Source organism: Perognathus longimembris, chromosome 16 (genome assembly GCF_023159225.1).
Source record: "Perognathus longimembris pacificus isolate PPM17 chromosome 16, ASM2315922v1, whole genome shotgun sequence".
Lineage (NCBI taxonomy): Eukaryota > Metazoa > Chordata > Mammalia > Rodentia > Heteromyidae > Perognathus > Perognathus longimembris.
In genome coordinates, this window is record NC_063176.1 from 58,733,387 (window position 1) to 58,751,424 (window position 18,038).

The 18,038-nt window shown below is 47.6% G+C and overlaps 1 protein-coding gene across 1 annotated transcript; it reads left to right on the forward strand.

The window, feature by feature from the left end:
• Positions 1–11,082: 11,082 nt before the first annotated feature.
• Slc49a3 (solute carrier family 49 member 3) lies at positions 11,083–17,727 on the forward strand. Its single transcript, XM_048364167.1, has 10 exons — positions 11,083–11,172; positions 13,835–13,993; positions 14,187–14,400; positions 14,548–14,624; positions 15,094–15,231; positions 15,317–15,433; positions 15,840–15,992; positions 16,209–16,366; positions 16,675–16,784; positions 17,477–17,727. The coding sequence occupies exons 1-10, from the start codon at positions 11,083–11,085 to the stop codon at positions 17,725–17,727; spliced, it is 1,467 nt and encodes a 488-aa protein (XP_048220124.1).
• Positions 17,728–18,038: the final 311 nt, after the last annotated feature.

Sequence of the window (18,038 nt, forward strand, 5' to 3'; positions counted from 1 at the left end):
ATTCCCCAGCACCACATATACAGAAAACGGCCAGAAGCGGCGCTGTGGCTCAAGTGGCAGAGTGCTAGCCTTGAGCGGGAAGAAGCCAGGGACAGTGCTCAGGCCCGGAGTCCCGGAGTCCAAGGCCCAGGACTGGCCAAAAAAAAAATATATATATATAAAATGGCTGGGCTGGGAATATGGCCTAGTGGCAACAGTGCTTGCCTCCCGTACATGAAGCCCTGGGTTCAATTCCCCAGCACCAGAGATATAGAAAATGGCCAGAAGTGGCGCTGTGGCTCAAGTGGCAGAGTGCTAGCCTTGAGCAAAAGGAAGCCAGGGACAGTGCTCAGACCCTGAGTCCAAGCCCAGGACTGGCCAAAACAAAACAAAAACAAACAAACAAAAATATATATATAGGCAAACCCTAAAAGAGCAAAGAAAATCAGAGGCAATCAGGACTCAGGGAGGAAGAGAGGAAGCACCCAGTGCTGCCCATGCAGGAACGATGAGCAAAGCTGAAGGAGGGAAACCATGGTGTGATCCTTTGATCACTACAGAAAGTGCAAAGACAGTCACCTGATTGGGTAAGAAGACAATATCCTGAAGCACTCCTGATAAAGAGCCACAGCTGGAACACCCAAAGTGAAGGTGTGGGAAGACACTAGAAGAATGCTATAACCATATTCCTGCCAAACACTGTTGAATACAAGTGGAAAGCAACAGATATAAAGAAGTTGCAACAAAGCAAATAATCCAGCAAGAAAACTTGATTAACAACTGAATTGCAGAGATATGGAAGAAAAAAGTATAAGAGGTAGTAACTCAAGTCTATCATAACTGCTGTATCAGAGCAGGCAAAAATCAGCTAAGTGTTTTGAATCTTCAGCAATGAAAAGAAAGCCTTATACAGAACAAAGTCTGACATTAAACAAATAGACAACATATATGTGAATATATTATAAACATTTTATGTATTTCACATATATTTTCAAGTATATAGGTAATATGTACATTAACCAAACATTTAACCATTAAAAAAATTCAGCCAGTTTGAAAGATTATATGGATGATATTTGCTGATTTCTCTGCATATAAATTAGAATTCAATATGAAATTTTTTAATTGTGATTGGGAAATTGTACATACTATTAAGTAGCTTATGAAATATGTATAGAATCTGTATAGAAAGCTATGTATAGAAAACTATCTGTATAGAAAATTCTGATGGAAGAAATAAAAACTAATGGGGATATATTTTGTTCATAGATATAAAGTCTCAATATTATCAGGTGTAAGTTCTTACCAACCTGTCTATGATTTCAAAGCAGACCCAAATAAAATTCTAGAAGATATTTTGTGGATATTGATAAACTGGCTCTAAAGGCTGTATGGAGAGAAAAAAAGACCCACAATAACCATCACTACACCAAAGAGAAGAACTGAGTCAGAGGATGGACACTGCCCCATTCAAGACTTACTGTACACGTGCAGTGATAAAGATAGCATATCAGTGAGAAAATGAACATACAGATCTATGGAACAGAACAAATTCCATAAGCAGATCCCACATGTATATTGGTAAATGAAAGAAGACAACCTGAAAAGGCTACATGGTATCTGATTCTAACTACATGACATCCTAGAAAGGCAAAAATGCAGAGACCGGTTTGTTTATTTGTTTTTAAAGACATGATGGAGGCTGGGAATATGGCCTAGTGGCAAGAGTGCTTGCCTCGTATACATGAAGCCCTGGGTTCAATTCCCCAGCACCACATACATAGAAAAATAACCAGAAGTGGCGCTGTGGCTCAAGTGGCAGAGTGCTAGCCTTGAGCAAAAAGAAGCCAAGGACAGTGCTCAGGCCCTGAGTCCAAGGCCCAGGACTGGCAAAAATAAAAAAGGCGTAATGGTTCATGCCTGTCATCTCAGTTACATGGGAGGCATAAATAGGTGGATCACAGTCTAGGCTGGCCTGGGTAAAAGTATGAGACCCTATTCAAAAAATGACTAAAGCACAAGTGGTAGAACTCCTGCCCAGCAAGTACAGAGCCCTAAGTTCAAACCCTAGTACTACCACCAAAAAAGAAAAAAGAAAGAAACATAAGTACTCTTGAAGCCCAGCAATGGGAAAATGAGTACCTAATTAAAAATGAAGAATTTGAGTAGCTAAGTTTTCAAAGAAGACACACATGGCCAACAAACACATGAAAAGATGCTCAACCAGATGGGCTCCAGTGGCTCATACCTGTAGTTCTAGCTACTCAGGAGGCTGCTTTGAGCTTTTTGTCCTCATACCTGTAATCCTAGCTGTTTGGGAGGCTGAGCTCTGAGGATCACAGTTTGACGCCAACCCCCGGCAGGAAAGTCTGTGAGACTCTTATCTCCAGTTAACGCAAAAAGTCAGAAGTGAAGCTGTGGCTTAAGCCTTGAAGAAAGGGAAAAAAATAAAAGATGTTCAACGTCAGCCATCAGAGAGGTGCAAATCAGAACTCCAAGAAGACACCTCTTCATACACAGTGGGATGGCTGTAACTGAAGAGAGACAGAAGTAAGTGTTGATGAGATGAAGAAAAATTTTAACTCTCATCCATAATTGGTGGAAAAATAAAGTAGTGTATTTGCTTTGTACAAGAGTCTGGAGGTCCTCCAAAGATTAGATAGAAAGTTAATATCAGAGTCAGATCAACAGGAAATACAAAGACAAATGACTACACAAAGATTGACACCTAAGTGGTTAGAATTTCATTATTCATAACAGCTCCAAAGTGAAAACATCTCCAATGCTGTTCAACTAATGAATGAAGAAATGAGATGTAGTGTACTTATAAAGGGAAATGTTTGGCAATAGCTAGAACTGCTAATAAATTCTACAAGATGGATGACCCCTGAAAACACTTAAGTGAGAGAAGCTAGTCATGGAGGGACACATGTTATAGGGTTCTATTTATATGGAATGTTCAGAATAGGTAAATCCGTAGAGACAGAGGGCAGAGCAGTGGTTTCTGGGGTGGGGGTGATGAAGGATTGCTAAAAAGCACATATTTCTTTTGGCATGACATGATGCTACAAATTGGTTGCAGTGATAGTTCCACTAAAATTGATTAGCTTGTAATCTAATAACTTGTAATACACTTTAAATGAGTGAATTGGATCTCAATAAAACTGTTATCTCAAAGAGAAAATTACAAAGGAAACTACAAAATACTTAGGACTGATGAAAAATTTGGGAGCTATATGTTTATGGGACCACTATAATGTTAAACAGCTCTCCATGAACACAGCACAGTAACTAAGTATCTCACACCAGCACACAGCAGATATCCATCTCAAACAACCCACATAGGAAAAGTAAGATACTTGGTCTCCACCACACATACCAAAATGTGAGATATGCATTTTATACTGTAAGCAAACTGTTAGGCATAGCACACCCACACTCAAAGGCACACACACATATGGGTTCACATCATTCTGTACACACACAAACATAGCCACTTCTGATATATTCCAGTATATTTGATAACTAACCCATAATACAGAACCATTAGTAAAAAAAATTAAGTATCAATTTCACATCAGATAGAGAAAAGAAATCCACCTGTCTCTTACCTTATACAACTAAGTTAGATCACACACATCTTTTTGTTCCATTCAGCACATGAGGCAATTTCCACACACAGATACTCAGCTCAAGTGGGGTCCTGTCAGAAGGCCAGACTATGAGCCACATGCCACACTGCAGGCAGGATCCCTGCCCACGGGGCAGGATGGTTCTGACCAGGTTTGGAATGTTCAGCAAGGAGACACAGGGACAGAGCCTGAGAGGCCCCTCTTCTAGAGATTGCAACTAGAAGGAAAGATGACCCTGGATAAGAGGGGCAAATAGTCCAGAGCAGACATCAGGCGCATCTCTGTAAGGAAGATGGGGTTACCAGAAGCCCTAGGAATAAAAGACTTTTCTAACTTAAGGGCTTTCCTAAAGCATACCCTGCTGCATGTGTAGGGGTCATCTGTGTTGTAGAACTGGCACTAGTGCTGCTTCTCCTTTGGGAGTAAACCTTTTGTCTCTACCCAGGGTTCTGATGCTCCCTGTCACACAAGTGTTAATATGGCAGGCTAGCTGAGCTTGTGAGTGAGCAAAATCCCAGGTCCTGCCAGCTTTTGGTTTCATATTTATACCACAAACATGCACAAAGAATTACATGTATTACTTCATCTCATATATATATTTTATTATCAAAGTGAATTACAGAGAGGTTACAGTTTCATACACTTCATTTTAACATTTACAAAACTGAGGTGTCCAGCTGGGTAACACTGGCTCACACTTGTAGTCCTAGCATCTCAGGAGGCTGAGAGCTGAGGATGGTGGTTCAAAGCCAGCCCCGGTAGGAAAGTCTGTGAGACTTATCCTCCAATTAACCACCAGACAGCCGGAAGTGGAGCTGTGGCTCAAAACAAACAGACAAAACACAGGGATATCGCCCAGGCCCTGAGCTGAAATCTCAGGATTGCTACCCAAACAAGAAGGTATCCACTAAATGGAAAATAACCGGGGTTGCCGGGGGTGGAAGGAAGCGGAGGGGGGGGCGCCCCGACCCCCGGCCCAACTCCCCCCCCCACTCCTCCCCTCCCCCTCCCCTCCCCCCACCCCGGGGGCCGTCCCCACCCCTCCACCCCTCCCCTCCCCTCCCCCCGTGCCGCCCGCCGCGACGCCGCAGCTCCAGAACTGGGAGGAGCTCAGCCGCCCATGCGGGGCGGAGAAGCTGTCCCCGCGTCCCCGCGTCCCCGCGTCCCCGCGTCCCCCCCACCCGGGAAGGCGCGTGCAGTTCTCGAGTGCAGCCATGCTGATGGGAATTCGTGGGACAGTAACAGACGACGCCGGTCGTGGGGTCTGCAGCACCGAGCAAGCTCAAGATGTACAGCAGGTTGAGGAATCCCGGCGCCCGGGGTGGCCACGGAGCCCCGCACCGCGCCGGCGGAGGCGGAGGCGGAGGCGGACTGAGGGCGGGCGGGCGGGCGGCCCTGTTTACAAGTAGAGACCCAAGTGTGGGGGCCGAGGAACCGAGTAGGCGCTTCCGATTTTAATTGAGAGAGCTAGGAATAAAAATGCCTTCAGTTAGAAAACCTTGATTTATTTTTGGAAATTGAACAAGATATACTAACTCTGAAAAATTTATATCAGTAATTTGAACATGAAATACTAAGAAAAAGCCCAGTCCTCTTTAACCTTCGTTCATGTGTCTTTTAAGAGAAAATTAAAAAGACCCCATTTTGCTGGACTCTTGTATTTCTTTTGGAACATAAAATTTATGCTGGTAATAACCAATAAATCGTTCACTGTGAGAAAAAAGAAAAAGAACCACCAAAAAAGCCCCACAGGGAATTGTTTCACACTACATATGCAAAGACATTAAATATCCATCTTAGACCACACACCCAAACCCAGATAGCCTAACACAGTATATCATGACGCCAATTATTACATAGTCATGTGCAGCATAGATGAACATCAGACTCTTCACAAAAAATTAGATGGAGGGGCTAAGGGATAGTTTCGCAGGCTAAAGTGTAGCTCAGAGCAGTGGCAGGTTACCTGCCCAGCATGCTGGAGACCCTAGGTTTAATCCTGAGCACTGAATCTCTCTCTCTCTCTCTCTCTCTCTCTCTCTCTCTCTCTCTCTCTCTCTCTCTCTCTCTCTCTCTCTCTCTCTCTCTCTCTCAATACTACCTTGCACCATACACACCATTTCATACTATGTACACACAAAAATGAGAAAGCCAAGTCTTTTTACTCCTTTAAGAGATTAGTGACTGGTGGCTCATGCCTGTAGTCCTAGCTACTCAGAAAACAGATCTAGATGATCATGGTTTTAGATCAGCCCAGGCAGAAAAATGCCCTAGATTCTAAAAGAAACAGCAAAAAGCAGCGCTAGAGATGTATCTCAAGTGGTAGAGCATTAACTGTGTGCAAGCAAAACAAGCCAGGGGCCCTGAATTCAAGTTCTGGTACCAGAAGAAAAAAGAATAATGGCCTGAGGGTAGGGACTGATAGGATTGTGAAGTCCTGGTGGGCTGTAGGAGGGGGCAGCAAGCTGGGCTACAAGCACTTGTTGACTCCAGGGAAGTGAGGAGGTAGATAGCTTGGGTCCTCCCTGTGGGACCAACTGAAGCCCAGGCAGCAGACACTAGAGCTCTCCTTCATCAAACAAATAAACAGGTTGACATTCCAGTGAAGGTTGTAAACTGTTTTGTTACTGGATCTTCTTGGCATCCATGAGGATGAAATCACATCATCATTTCTAAGGCAGGCTGAGAATCTGGATCCTGATGTGCTAGTTTGAACCCTGCCTGGGTGGTGTTCTGTGTGGGTTTCCAGCAGCTGGGCCCTGAAGGGGGTGGAGGAGGAGCAGGTGAGTCATCAGGCAGATATTCTGGGGAGGCAGGCTGTGCTGCTGGAACCAGACAGGGCCAGGAGGCCCACACAGCTGCTTGGGTTGATGGGGTACACCCACAAGGACATGCCTGCAGGCCCTTGACAGTGAAGTGGCCCTTCTTCCTCCACCCTTGTTCACTCAGGACTTGTATGGGCCCCTCAGGTATTTGGGATGGATAGACAGGCTCCTACCCTCACATTCTGGGACATTCTGTGGGAGGAACAGATTAAAAAACAAATAATAAATCCCTTACATAAAAGGTATTAGCACAGAAAAAGAAACTTCCTGTTGTGGCAAAGCAGCTCTTAGTTACTTGATTTTGAACAGAATTCTGTGTAGGAAAGATACTAATCCAAGAAACCCCACTTAATGTTAGTTTGGAATGCCGGTAGAAGTCTGACAAAGAGCTGGGTGCCAGGGCCTTTCACCTGTAATCCTAGCTGAGATTGGGAGGTTGCCTGTCACACTATTCAGGAGACTGAGATCTGAGGATTGTGGTTCAAAGCCAGCCTTGGCAGGAAGGTCTGTGAGACTCTTATCTCCAATTAACTACCAGAAAACCAGAAGTGGCACTGTGGCTCAAGTGGTAGAGTGCTAGCCTTGAGCTGAAGAGCTCAGGGACAGCTCCTAGGCCCAGCGTTCAAGCCCCACAACCACCACCAACAACAGCAAAGAATAAACCGAGGGAAAAAAGGGCTGGAGATGTGCCTCAGCAGTAGACTACTTGCCTAGCATGAAGCCTTGAGTTCAATCAAACTCAAGCAGGCACCAAAAAAAAAAAAAAAAAAAGACCTTGAACGCAGATTTAGCCATAAGTGAGAGATGGATGCTAAATATGTTCCTTAGAGTAATTTCTAAAAAGTCACCAGGAAGCTGCATGTGGCTGTTCCACAGGTGTGCACAATCACCTGCCGAGGGCCTGATTCTGTGATGCTATGCTGGATGCTAGGCTGAAGGCATTGATCCATTGAAAGCCAGAGTGGAAAAGCCATTGTTTCCAAAGAATGGACAGATTTTCTCGTTATGGGATTTCTTAGAATTATGCTTTCTGTTTCTAGATGATGTGGACTCACTAGCAATTGTAGGAAACAGCACAGAGAGAACTTTTGTAACCATTTGCCAGCTTTTCCCAAGGGTAGCCTCTCACAGGACATAGCAAGGCACATGGCAGCCACATGCCTGGGTCTAGCTTCCCACAGTTATATACTAGGTGCAGGCCCACATGTCTACTGCCATGGTGAAGGCGCAGAACCTGCAACACTGTGAATACCCTCCTGTGGCTCCTTCCCAGCCCACACCACCCTCCTGCTCACTCCCCACACCCATTACTCAGTTGGCCACCTCCAATCTGTTCTTCAGTTTTAAAGATTTTCTTCTCAAGAAGGTTCCCTAAATGCAGTATTAGTCCATTTTTGTTACAATAACGAAATGAGTAAGGCTGGGTAACTTTATAAAAAGGATATTTGTTTAGTTCACAGTTCTGCAGGCTAGGTGGTCAGGAGCTTGGTAAAAAATTCAAAAGAAGCCAAGGGGAGGGGAGGGGCTTGCTCTTTTTTTCTTTCTCCCCCCACCCCCTTTTCTTTTTGTCTGTACTTTGAATTCAGAGCTTTACATTTGCTAGACAAGTATTTAACTACTTTATTTTTTTTTCTTTTTTTGGCCAGTCCTGGGACTTGAACTCAGGGCCTGGGCACTGTCCCTGGCTTCTTGTTGCTCAAGGCTAGCACTCTACCACTTGAGCCACAGCAGCACTTCTGGCTTTTTCTGTTTATGTGGTGCGTAGGAATCGAACCCAGGGCTTCATGCATGCAAGGCAAACCACATTCTCAGCCCTTAACCACTTTATCTACATCCCAAGTCATCTGTCTTTTTTTTCTTTCTTTCTTCCTTCCTTTTTTCTTTCTTTCTTCCTGGGCTAGTATTGCACCATGATCCCATCTCTGCCTCCCAACTAGCTGGATTACAGACACATGATCATCAGCTTGCTCTTTTCATAAACAACCGCTTCTTCAGAACTACATTTACTACATCAAATGAAGGCCACCTGAACACTCTCACTAGACCCTTCTTCCTAAAGTTCCCTCCACCTCAGCATTGCTACACTGAGGACCAAGCTTCCAGCCATGAACTGTGGAGGACTCAGTCAATCCTATCAGAATCATAGCTATGTAGCTTTTAGGGATGGTTGTTTTTTGTCTCACTCTTCCAAATCACTTGCATATACACCTATGCTGTTGCTAATGTCACCTACATTCCTACCAAGTAATAGTCCATTGTGCAATGGACTGTTTGCTTAACTATACCTTGACTAAAGGACATCTGGGTATTTCCAATTTGTGTGTGTGTGTGTGTGTGTGTGTGTGTGTGTGTGTGTGTCTGGTCTGTCTGTGCTGGGTCTGGGTGCTATCACTGAGAGTTTTTTGGTCAAGGCTACCACTTTAGCCACAGTGCCACTTCTGGCTTTTTGTTAGTTAATTGGAGGTAAGAGTCCTATGGGCTTTCTTACTAGGCTGGCTTTGAACCTTGATCCTCATATCTCAGCTTCCTCAGTTGCTAGGATTGAAGGCATGCACCACTGGTACCCAGCTATTTCTGAATTTTTATTATCATATATAAAGCTGCTACATGTGTTTGTGCAGATGTTTTTATTCCTCAGAAATAAATTCCCAATAGTGTAGTTGCTGGATTATATGAGCACAGAGAGACTCAGGGACAGAGCCCAAGGACCAGGACCAGCAAAAAATAAAAAAGTAAGAAAGAAAGGATGAAAGAAAAAAGAAGAAATAAGGGAATTTCTAACTGGTTTTCAATAGCCTTGATGGCACTTGGTGATGTTGCTCTTTCATTTTAGCCATTCCCAAAAGTGTGTGATGATATCACATTGTGGTTTCAATTTGTATTTTCCTAGTTGCTAATGAATCTCTATTTGCAATCTGTTTACCCTCTTCTCAAAATTTCTTGGGTCTTTTATCTATTTTTTAAACTGTTGAGTTATATGCCCTAGACAGCAATCCTTTGTCAGGTATGTGGTTTGGAAATGTTTTCCCTACAGTATATGTATACAAAAACCTTTTGATAGGAGTTGCATTAAACCTATACAGTAGATCAATTTAGGAAGAACTGACATCTGTACATATTTATTTATTTATTTTTATTTTTTGCCCTTCCTGGGGCTTGAACCCAGGGCCTGAGCACTGTCCCTGAACTTCGTTTGCTCAAGGCTAGCATACTACCACTTGAGCCACAGCGCCACTTCTGGCTTTTTCTGTTTATGTGGTACTGAGGAATCAAATCCTGGGCTTCATGCATGCTAGGCAAGCACACACTCTACCTCTAAGCCACAGATTCCTAGTCCCAACATCTATATTATTTTCCAATCTAAGGCATGGTATGCCTTTCCATAGGTCTTTACTGTTGTTTTTTTATTAATGTTGTATTTTTTTTAGTTTGTAAGAACTACAAACCTGTTTTGTGCCAGATACCAGTTGCTCACACATGTAATCTTTGTTATTTAGGCGGCTGATGTCTGAGGATCATGGTTCAAAGTCAGCCTGGGCAAGAAAGTCCAAGAAACTCTTATCTCCAACTAACCACTGAAAAGCCAGATGGGGAGCTGTGGCTCAAGTGGTAGAGTGCTAGCCTTGAACAGAAAAGCTCAGAGAGTTTCTTTGTTTGCCTTTTTTGTTCACTCAGTTAAATTCCTCACGGAGCATATATATTGAAAAACAAGGCTGTAAACTCAATTTCTTCTAAGGTGTTGCATCCTCTTAACCATTAGCAAATACATTCTGTTTCTATACTGCCACCCTCACATACTGGCTTTCATAGGGGCCAGTAAGCAATCACCCATTTGACTAATAACAATTTGTTAAAGCCACTGACACTTAATAATCATTAAACCCATCAGGACATCTGGGCTAAGGAAGAGTGCCCAGTTTACCTAACAAATTAGAATTGAGGTATAAACACACTAAACAAACTTTTTCCATTGTCAGTTGAATTAACATAAATGGGCTCTTCAGAGAGAACTGGTTTTGAGCATTTCACTGTCGGCTATCTGCTCAAATTTACTTTATTTACAAGACTATTATAAAACATTTTGCAAAATAAAAATATTGTACTCATGGCAAAAAAAAAAAAAAAAGCTCAGAGAAAGTGCCTAGTCCCTGAGTTCAAGCCACAGAACCAGAACCCCCCCCCCAAAAGTCTCTTTTGTTCAGTTTATGTCTATCAGAGCTTAGAAGTAACGGCAATTGTATCATGTGTTTAATTTTGGCTCCCACATGTTCCACTTTGGTACAGGTTATAGAAATTCAGTTGGTTGTTTTGTGCTAATTTTTCATCCTGCAACTCTGCTTGAACTCATCTACTCAGCCCAAGAGCCCAGGAGGATGGAAGCAAGTGAAGTGGGGGCAGCTCAGCAGAGACATGTCCATGTAGGAAGCAATCACGGTGACTGCCTCTTAACAAGCTTAGACAGTACCCAGGCTTACAGCTGTGAGGGCAGACTTCATTTTAGCTTTAGATCTGGGAAACCTAGAAGGATCAGGCAGCACTGGCCCTTCCCACCACATGCACCGCCCCACCCTCCACCCCCTGGGCGGAGATTGGCTTCCTTGCTGACCCAGACCTGCCCTGGCGGCTCAGTGGCTCGGACAGGGACCATGGAGGCCGCCCCTCCTAGCTTCCGGGCCTACGCTCGCCGCTGGGTCTTCCTGCTGGTGGTCAGCCTGCTGAGCTGCTCCAACGCCATGGTATGGACGGGCAGGTGGGCGGGCATAGGGAGCTGCCCGGCTCACTTTACTAAAGCCACAGCGTTGCCTGTGTTCGGTGTCCCTCCTGCACCTTGTCCTGGTAGGGAAGGGGGAAATATTGATTCTGGCCTCAGGATACAGGGGGGCCTGTGACTGGGGGAACCAGCCAAAGACACAAACCTTCTTTCAAGGTCCCTATCTTCAGCCCAGGCCACCGGTTGTTCCTGGGCCAGATCCACAGGTCCTGTGTGGTCTTTCCATCATCTGACCTGTGCATAGTCAAGCTGCCCCTTGTCATTTCCCTGGCCAGATGGCCTGCCTCCTTGGCCTGCATGCATCTGTAGGTGACTGCAGGACTTCTTAAAGAACCACAAAAACTAGTTGGACAGCATTTGGGCCCTGCAGCTTGATACGCAGCTCAGGGAGGTTCAGAGCTATGGTAGAGATGATGTCTAGGCAGGCAGGTATGGAAGGATTTCAGTACTGCCAGCTGGCATTGAATTTAAAAAGCCTGCAGGCCGATTCTTGAGGCCTTTTTCTTCCCTGATGAGATACAAATGGCACTTGTGTGGACTGGGCTCTGCCTGCTGTGTTGATGGTAGAAACCTCCTCTCTGCCCGCAGCTGCCTATGCTGCCTGCCATGGCTGGACTCCCAGGTCCCCTGTGCCTGGTTAGTGGGGAATACCATTGGCTTTGGGTGGGTTGTGTGAAGATACACCTAGGGGAGCTGCTTCCATGGGTCTGAGAAGTCCTTGGGACACATGGAAGTGTCCCATTGTCATTATGAAACAAACACAAATCTATTCTGACACCAAGGATTGTGGCCCTTGGCTGCATCCTAGCTGTGAACCAGTGGGTACCATGTTTACCTGTCTAGAGTCCCTGGAGGCTCCACTCACCTGCAGCTGTAGAAGAGCTACTGAGAGGGCAGTATGAGGGGCAGGGACAGTGGAGTTCTGGGCAAGGCTAGGAGACAGCTCAGTGTTCTGCTTGAGGGTATAAGGCAAATGGCACACCACCTGAGTGATACGGCTGAGCCCGGGCAAGGCTGGGAACTGGCTGAAGGTGATCTGGTAGGATGGGTAAGATGATGATCATTTCCTCCATATCTTTTATCTGGCACATGCTTGACACATATTCCCTGTCTGGTTATGGGCACAGCTCTGGGAAGAATAAGGTCAGAGCTTAAAGGCCAATGAGAAGGCTGGGAATGTGGCTTAGTGGCAGAGTGCTTGCCTAGAATGCATGAGGCCCTGGGTTCAATTCCTCAGTACCCCACAAACAAAAAACGTTAAAAGTATATTTTTGGGGGCTGGAAATATGGCCTAGTGGCAAGAGTGCTTGCCTCGTATACATGAAGCCCTAGGTTTGATTCCCCAGCACCACATAGATAGAAAACGGCCAGAAGTAGCACTGTGGCTCAAGTGGTAGAGTGCTAGCCTTGAGCAAAAGGAAGCCAGGGACAGTGCTCAGGCCCTGAGTCCAAGCCCCAGGACTGGCCAAAAAAAAAAAAAAAAAAAAGGCTAATGAGAAATGTGTCTGTAAGCAGTCACCTCTTTGTCTTCTGGGGGAGACTTAGGCTGGAAGTAGGTAGGTCTGCATGAAGCTCTTTCTTGAGCCTGGGAGCTCAGTCCCTTGTACTGTCCTGAGGAAATAGGAAGAAAATGTAACCCTTGCCTAAGCTTGCTGTACTGTCCTGAGGAAATGGGAAGAAAATGTAACCTTTGCCTAAGCTTGCTGTCATGTGAGATTTTTATGACTAGTAAACCTGGATCTTGCTGTTTAACCACCAGGGGTGTGGCCTGGAGCTATGCCAGCCTCAGAGTTGGCTTAATTAGGATCTTTAACTTATGGTGCACCCTTGTCATTGATCCACACACCCACCACTTTTCTTCTTCTTGTGCTAAGCCTCCTGTGTGACCCTTCCTCTCCTTTTGGACCCTCTCATCTCTTCTAGAAAGCCTTCCCCTCTACCCAGTGTGTGCTGTGCCCTTTGCTGAATAGAGGGTCAAAGAGAAAGGTCTGGGTCCTAGCCCTTGATAATGCCTAAAAGCCTCCTGTCCTTGTCCATTCAGATATTTGACATGGAGTTTCTTATAAGCTCCCCAAAAGATGCTCCCCTGCCCAGCCAGTTTCACACACTGCTCTTACATGTGTTGGGGACCAGGGTGCTACCTCCCCTCAACCTGATGTCTTCCCTTCTACTTCCCATGCCTCTGTGCTGCATCTTTACAACTCTACCTCTGAGGTCTGGCTTTATAGTCCCTGCCTGCCCCTTTCTGTCTACTTTCTACAGGTACCTCCCAAGCAGTGGGGGCTCCCCTGCTGACCACTCCCAGCCCCTTTGGGGGGTCAGACCAATCCCAGTGGAGCTTCTGGTCAGACCTGAAGGTTCCGGCTATGTTTCTGGACTCCCACAGGTGTTTCCACAGGCTGGTCCACTGCTGGGGAGGCTGTCTGGTCCTGCCCAGGTGCCACCTTGGGATGGCAGAATGGATAAAGGGTATCTCTAGCAAGAGGACACAGATTTCACGTTAGGTTGTATCCTTACAGCATTTATACACCTGCCCACATTCCTGCTCCTCTCTGGGTTGACTATATGAGGCTACAAGCAACAAGGGCAGAGACTATATCCCCCGATGACTTCCTTGTATCTCACAGTTGTGGCTCAGCTTTGCACCTGTGGCAGACACCATCGCCCAGAACTTCTTCCTGTCCATGGAGCAGATCAACTGGCTGTCACTGATCTACCTTGTGGTGTCCATCCCATTTGGCATGGCAGCCATCTGGGTCCTGGATCATATGGGGCTCCGCTGGGCTGTGAGTCAGAGCTGATAGCATGCCTGCTCTAGGGCAAGGGGTTCCTGCCTTTGGGTGTACTAATGCCACCAGCCAGGATGATGCCAGGGGTGTGGGGTAGCTGAAGTTGGGCTGTCCCTGTGGCTGGGGCTGGGCATCTGGGAATGTGGGGTGGGAACACTCAACTGACTGTCAACCTCTGACCATCCCACAGACTATCCTGGGTGCATGGCTGAACTTTGCTGGGAGTGTACTGCGTGCTCTGCCTGGCCTAGCTGGTGGGATTCCCAACCCATTTGCCTTCTTCATGAGTGGCCAGAGCCTCTGTGCCCTGGCCCAGACTCTGGTCATCTTCTCTCCAGCCAAGCTGGCTGCCCTGTGGTTCCCAGAGCACCAGCGAGCCACAGCCAACATGATAGGCACCATGTGTGAGTCCCAGGGTGAAGTCTTTGCTGCCTGGCCTCAGCCCTCCGCCCATGAGCTTGGGCTTAAGCCAAGGCATGAAAACCAAGAAGGCTGGGGTGAGGCCTATCATGGCTGAACTAATGTGGTTCTTTGTACATCTGTCAACCTAGCAAACCCCCTGGGCATCCTTATAGCCAATGTGCTGTCACCTGCCCTGGTCAAGAAGGCAGAGGACATCCCTGTGATGGTGAGGAACTCATGAGGTGCACTTATGTCCTGCACTAGCTTGGGCATGCATATATGGTGTGCACATGTGTGTATGATGTATGTTCTTGTGTGTGCTATAGGCATAGATACAGCATATGCACATGAACATATGTGCACCCATTCCTATCAGTAGGACCCTTCTAGGTACGTCAGCCTGACCTGCTTCTCACGTAAGTGTGAAGGGCTATCAGGGAATGACTCTGGACCCTGAGGAGGTTAGGCTGCCATTTTCAAGGAGGAAGCTGTCTTTGGGTAGAATTCTGAAAGCTGGGCTCCACATGAAGTCCTCTGAAGAAGGTAAGTATGGAGCAGACAGCTTACTACCTGGAGATTGAAGATGCGTGGTAGCTGGCAAGGGGCCAGGAGAGCCTGGACCCAGAGCAAGCTGGAGTGTGTGAGGATGCATCCACCAATATGGCCATCTGGTGACATCCATTCACTCTCCCCAGCTTGGTGTCTATATTGTGCCTGCTGCCCTTGCCTGCCTGCTGGCTACCACCTGCCTCTGGGAGAGTGTACCCCCCACCCCACCCTCTGCTGGGGCGGCCAACTCCACCTCTGAGAATTTCATCCAAGGGCTCAAGCTGGTGGGTGCTGCAGACCCTGGGGCCTAGATGGCTGGTATGGGAAGCACACTGCTGCTTTTGGGCTAAGGGATTCCTTCTGCTCCAGCTTGTGCAGAACAAGGCCTATGTGATCCTGGCTGTGTGCTTTGGAGGTGGCATCGGGGTCTTCTCTAGCTTCTCAGCCCTCCTGGAGCAGATCCTCTGTGCCAACGGCTACTCCAATGTAAGCACCCAACCTTGTCCATGCAGTCACCTGATGCACACTCAGTGTCCATCACTGATGGTGACTAGGTCAACATTCTCCTGGTGGTGGTAGCCATTGTGGCTGCTCATACATCCCTGTGTCATGTCCTCTACCTCCAAGCTGGGGGTGGGTTTAGATATATATTTCTACCTCGGCTCTGGGGTACATAGACATTGAAGTCTCATAGGCTATCTGGAGGGATCAGGCCCTGCCCTAGAGTGGATGCAAAGTGCTGTCAGGCAGCCAACAGTCTTTTCCATCCTGGGCCTCTGGCCCTTCCCTGGTGATAGCATAGACCCTGAGAAGCCCTATTGGTTCCTTCCCCATGACAGTGTCTGTCTTCTCTTCCCCCTCTTCCATAACCCCCTCTTCTCCCTGCTTCCAGGAGTTTTCAGGCCTCTGTGGGGCTCTTTTCATCGTGTTCGGGATCCTGGGTGCCCTGGTTCTAGGGCTGTATGTAGATCGGACCAAGTGTTTCACTGAGGCCACCAAGATAGGGCTCTGCCTAACCTCCATGGCCTGTGTGGCCTTTGCCCTGGTGAGCATCCCCTGGGCAGGGTGGTGTGGGCTAGACAGGGGATGGGGCAGCCTGGCCTAGCAGTCTCCTTAACTTCAGCTTGACTATTGCCTGAGTTGTCTTGGGTAGGACGCAGCTTCTCTGCTCACACCTCGCCAGCTAGTCTAGGAGCTCACAGAGCAGTATACATCTGATTGTTTCCACTGCTCCTTTACTCTGCCACCTTGCTGCCCCCAGGTGTCCAGGCTGCAGGAACAGCATGTGGCCCTGGCTGTCATCTGCTCCCTGTTTGGGCTCTTTGGGTTCTCAGTGGCACCAGTCGCCATGGAGCTGGCTGTTGAGTGCTCATTTCCTGTAGGAGAAGGAGCATCTGCAGGCCTGGTCTTTGTCCTGGGGTAAGTGTCCATCTGCCCCAGCTGTTTCCCTTGGGGCCCAGAGGCCCTCCTCTTGTCCTGCCCAGGCTTTGAGACCCAAGCCCGTTCCATGAAACAAGGAACCTGTCTGCTTTGGCCAATGCTGGGCGTGTTCTGAGCATCTGCTGTGTGTAGGCTGAGGCCAGCTGCTGGGTCCACATGGGCTTGGGGCTATACAAGGAAATGGCAGGTGGCAGGGTAGGTAGCACAGATGTTGGTGCCCTCCTACGGTGGCAATCAGCTCTGAGTGGTTTGCAGTGCTGCTCAGCCTGAGAGCCCTGTGTGTCCAGGCAGGCTGAGGGAACACTCATCATGGTGCTGCTGACAGCACTTACTGTGCAGAGTGCCAAGCCATCTGTCTCTACTTGCCGACAGGAGGAGGACCCACTGGACTGGACGGGTGAGTGTCCACACCCAGGCATTGGCCCTAGAGAGCAGCAGCTAGGAGACCTAGCCCAACCATGGACATCCCTCGATGGTCTCCAGAACACTAGCTCATGTTGCCCTTTGCTGTCCTGGGTGGGCAGGCATGGGCACTATGGGTGCTGTGGGGTGGGGTCAAAGACATCTGGGCTTAGCTGGTGTGTGTCACCAAAAGACTCTGATATAAACTCAGCCTCCATACCCCCATGTGAACTTCTTACAACACAGGAGAAGAGAAAGAGAAATGGAGGTAGAAGCAGAGATCTGGGAGAGGAGAAGGAGACAGAGACAGGCAGAGACATACTGAGATAGAGATGGAGGCAGAAGAGTGATACAGGAAGACAGGGACAGAAACACAGAGATAGGGACACATCGAGAGAGACAGGGTCAGCAAGAGACCAAGATGAGAGGGGGAGGTAGAGTCAGAGATGATGTAGGCAGAAATCAAATGTTGTTGTACACTCACCACCCAGTCCCCTTGTTGGTAACTCAGAGCCCCAATTCTTGGACATGAGTCTATAAACACTCTCAGGGCTGCCAGGGACTGGGCACAGGGCTGTTTCCAGGTCACTTTGTGGTCATGGTCAGTGAGTAGGCTTCTGCCCACACTTGTAGCCAGGGGTTCTGTGGCTTGGAGTTTGTGGGACAAAGCTATGCTTGTATCCCCAGGGTCCCTGCTGCTGCTGGCTGGCCTGTGTACCCTCTTCACTTGTGTCCTGGTCCTCTTCTTCCACACTCCATACCGGCGCCTGCAGGCTGAGTCTGAAGGGCTTTCTCCACCCAGGACCAATTCTTCGGAGCCCAGGATCACAAGTCCCACTCCAAAGTCACCCCTGAAGGCTCCTGGCTTAGCATCCCCAGATGGGGTCCTACAGGAAATTCCTGCCCCTGTCCCTCTACCCCCAGTAGTGGAGATCTAGTGAAGGAGAGGCAGGCTTGGGTCACCCCTACTGGGTCAGCCATGCTGACAGCCTTAACATGGACTCATGAATAGGTACGACTGATTATAGGTGTGAGCCACCTGCAGACTCAAGGTTCTCAGCACAGGCCCAGGGTGTAGGAAGGTGGTCATTTGCCTCTGGAAGACTGTGTGCTGTGGCATGGACGTTAACTAGGCAGATGGGACCTTCTCCAGGCCAGCCCCTGTGGCTGCTGTAGGGAGGGGCAGTGTAAGGGCAACCTGGGTGAGGAGGAGTGTCCTGTCATGATGAACAGGGGCTGACAGGGGTGC

Coding starts and splice junctions, on each gene's coding strand:
- Slc49a3 (XM_048364167.1), top strand. CDS start 11,083: ATGGAGGCCGCCCCTCCTAGCTTCCGGGCCTACGCTCGCCGCTGGGTC. Junction 14,625..15,093: donor CAGAGGACATCCCTGTGATG/GTGAGGAACTCA, acceptor CACTCTCCCCAG/CTTGGTGTCTATATTGTGCC. Junction 15,993..16,208: donor CCTGTGTGGCCTTTGCCCTG/GTGAGCATCCCC, acceptor TGCTGCCCCCAG/GTGTCCAGGCTGCAGGAACA.